At 54.5% G+C, this 2759-nt stretch overlaps 1 protein-coding gene across 1 annotated transcript; it reads left to right on the forward strand.

The window, feature by feature from the left end:
• Nucleotides 1-441: 441 nt before the first annotated feature.
• On the forward strand, nucleotides 442-2195 carry her6 (hairy-related 6). Its single transcript, XM_029001122.1, has 4 exons — nucleotides 442-1032; nucleotides 1150-1245; nucleotides 1338-1425; nucleotides 1519-2195. Exons 1-4 carry the CDS (start codon nucleotides 580-582, stop codon nucleotides 2022-2024), a joined length of 1143 nt encoding a protein of 380 aa, XP_028856955.1. The 5' UTR covers nucleotides 442-579; the 3' UTR covers nucleotides 2025-2195.
• The last annotated feature ends 564 nt before the right edge of the window (nucleotides 2196-2759 follow it).

Below are 2759 nucleotides of genomic sequence, written 5' to 3' on the forward strand. Positions count from 1 at the left end.
TGTTTAAAAAAGTTTTTAAAACATTTTTTTTATTGGCGTTATTATGACCTTTATTTTGTCTGCGCCTGGCGCGAATTCCGATAAGGCCGCTCGGGCCCGGGGGTGGGCGTGGTTTTCCCAGGCTTTTAAAACGGCAGCTGCTATTTACCTTCCCCTCTAATGTAAACCAGCACCGCCACCCCCAGCCCGGCGGCCAAACCTCAACCACCGCGGCAATAAAACATCCTGGCACGTGCTCCACATTCACGACGGCGCTCGCATGCCGACGGATGTCAAAATGCCAAAAGAAAAAGGAAAAAAAAAAAAAAAAAACGTAATTTTTATTCTGTGCAAAAAGCGAAACACCTTTAACTGCGACACGCAAAACCAACAAATCCGACCCGTAGTTATGCGTTGTGTGTTTACCAAAAAAAACCAAAAAAAAACCCAACTCATTTTAAGCATTAGGATCCGAGCGATAATAAACCGGGAAGGCACTTCGAGCGTTAATACGTAAACGACGTGACGGACGGCGCTCCCGGTGGCGCCCTGAGCCCGGCCGCGCGCCATTGGTCACCCGCCCGGGCGCCGCGCGGACCAATGGCGGCGCGCCGACCACGAGCCGTCCTCCCCTCCGGCCGCGTGCGCCCCGCGCTGATTGGTGGAAAGTTACTGTGGGAAAGAAAGTTTGGGAAGTTTCACACGAGCCGCTCGCGTGCAGCCCGCGATATAAATACCGGCGGCGCGCGGCGCGCTCCAGACACTCGCAGCCCCGCGTCCGCAGACGCCGACCGAGAGCGGAGCCCGCGACGCCTCCTTCCTCCCCCTCCTTTTCCTCCTCCTCCTCCTCCTCCTCCTCCTCCTCGCCGAGTCTGGACTTTTCTGCCTCCGCAGTGGATTCCTAGCCGCTTTCATCCGGACCGTGTGGGATACGTCGGACGGAAGATGCCTGCCGACATGATGGAGAAGAGCTCGTCCTCTCCCGTGGCCGCGACCCCGGCCAGCATGAACACGACCCCGGACAAGCCCAAGACGGCCTCCGAGCACCGAAAGGTTGGTGTCCTGACTCCTTACAAACCGGAGCTACAGAACGAGCCCCGAAAACGTGAGTGTTAATGTTGCCCGTACCCCCCTTTTCCCCCCCCCCCCCCCCCCCCCCCCCCCCCCCAGTCCTCCAAGCCCATAATGGAGAAAAGGAGACGGGCGAGGATCAACGAGAGCCTGGGGCAGTTGAAGACCCTCATTCTGGACGCGCTGAAGAAAGATGTAAGTGGCGCGTGCCGTGGGACGTCGCGCGTTGCCAAAACGCACGTTGCGCGCGTGCTGATCCCGTTCTTCCTTTTTTTTTTTCCACGCAGAGCTCCAGACACTCGAAGCTCGAGAAGGCCGACATCCTGGAGATGACTGTGAAACACCTCCGGAACCTGCAGCGTGCGCAGATGACCGGTGAGTTTTTTTTATTATTTTTTATTTTTTACGTCGCGAACGTTCGCTCGCGCGCGCACCGGTGCTAACCACGATCTCGTCCCGGTCCCGCAGCCGCCCTGAACACGGACCCCACCGTGCTCGGGAAGTACAGAGCCGGATTCAGCGAGTGCATGAACGAGGTGACCCGCTTCCTGTCGACGTGCGAGGGGGTCACCACCGAGGTGCGCACGCGGCTCCTCGGCCACCTGGCGAGCTGCGTGACGCAGATCAACGCCATGAACTACCCGAGCCAGCACCAGATCGCCGCGGCTCCCCCGCACCCGTCCTTCGCCCAGCCCATGGTCCAGATCCCCAGCGCGCCCCCCCTGGGCGGGGTCCCCTGCAAAAGCGGCTCCCCGCCGACCATGTCCCCGGAGGCCACCAAGGTGTACGGCGGCTTCCAGCTGGTGCCCGCGACGGACGGACAGTTCGCGTTCCTCATCCCCAACGCCGCGTTCGCGCCGAACGGACCCGTCATCCCCGTGTACGCCAACGGCGCGGGGGGCACCCCACTTCCGGCCGCGGTGTCGCCGGGCGCGCCGTCCGTCACCTCGGACTCGGTGTGGCGGCCCTGGTAGAGCCAGGCGGGCGGCCGCGCCACAGACTCTCAACGACTGTCACTTGCTTCTATGTTCAAATGTTACTTTTCCTTTCTTTTTTTTCTACGGCGTTTTGTTAAGAAAACAGAGATTATGCACTATATTTGTATAGATTATGGAGCAAAGTTCATATTGAAACGAGATTTGTATTTGTGGATGTTTGTTCGTTTTTGCATTTTTTATATTTGCGGTATCTTTTTTTTTTTTTTTTTTTTTTTTACCATATGATGCCAAAGATATGAAATGCTATTTCTACGTTTCTTCGTTTTGGAAGACAAATAAATTTCGTAAAAAAAAAATAATACGTGACGTGAATTTTGTGCAAAAAAATTCCACGGGGAGTTTCTGAACCACAAAACACACCTGCACACGTTTCATTCACAACGCAGGAGTAGAATTTAACAAAGTATTCCACATTGTTCATAAAATGTCCAAAAAGTGTCATTCTAGACCCAGTTTGGGGAAAACACTGGTTGTCGGTTTTCTTTCGGTCTTTTCCACTGGCTCCAGTTATAAATTATTATATCGTGTAAACATGTATAGTTAAAAGTTAAAAGAGTTTAATATAATCCATGTTTTATGTTTTTAAAAAACGTTTCTGCCCCGCGATGCACCCCTAACACCCCAAACTTGTTGGCGGGAACACGTTCGCAAGTTCGTTCAGCATTAAAGCAGCAGGCCGATGCCGATCTCCTTCGTCTGGGGTCTCAGGCC

Source organism: Denticeps clupeoides, chromosome 13 (assembly GCF_900700375.1).
Source record: "Denticeps clupeoides chromosome 13, fDenClu1.1, whole genome shotgun sequence".
Taxonomy (NCBI): domain Eukaryota; kingdom Metazoa; phylum Chordata; class Actinopteri; order Clupeiformes; family Denticipitidae; genus Denticeps; species Denticeps clupeoides.

Coding starts and splice junctions, on each gene's coding strand:
- her6 (XM_029001122.1), top strand. CDS start 580: ATGGCGGCGCGCCGACCACGAGCCGTCCTCCCCTCCGGCCGCGTGCGC. Junction 1,033..1,149: donor CGGCCTCCGAGCACCGAAAG/GTTGGTGTCCTG, acceptor CCCCCCCCCCAG/TCCTCCAAGCCCATAATGGA. Junction 1,426..1,518: donor GCAGCGTGCGCAGATGACCG/GTGAGTTTTTTT, acceptor CCGGTCCCGCAG/CCGCCCTGAACACGGACCCC.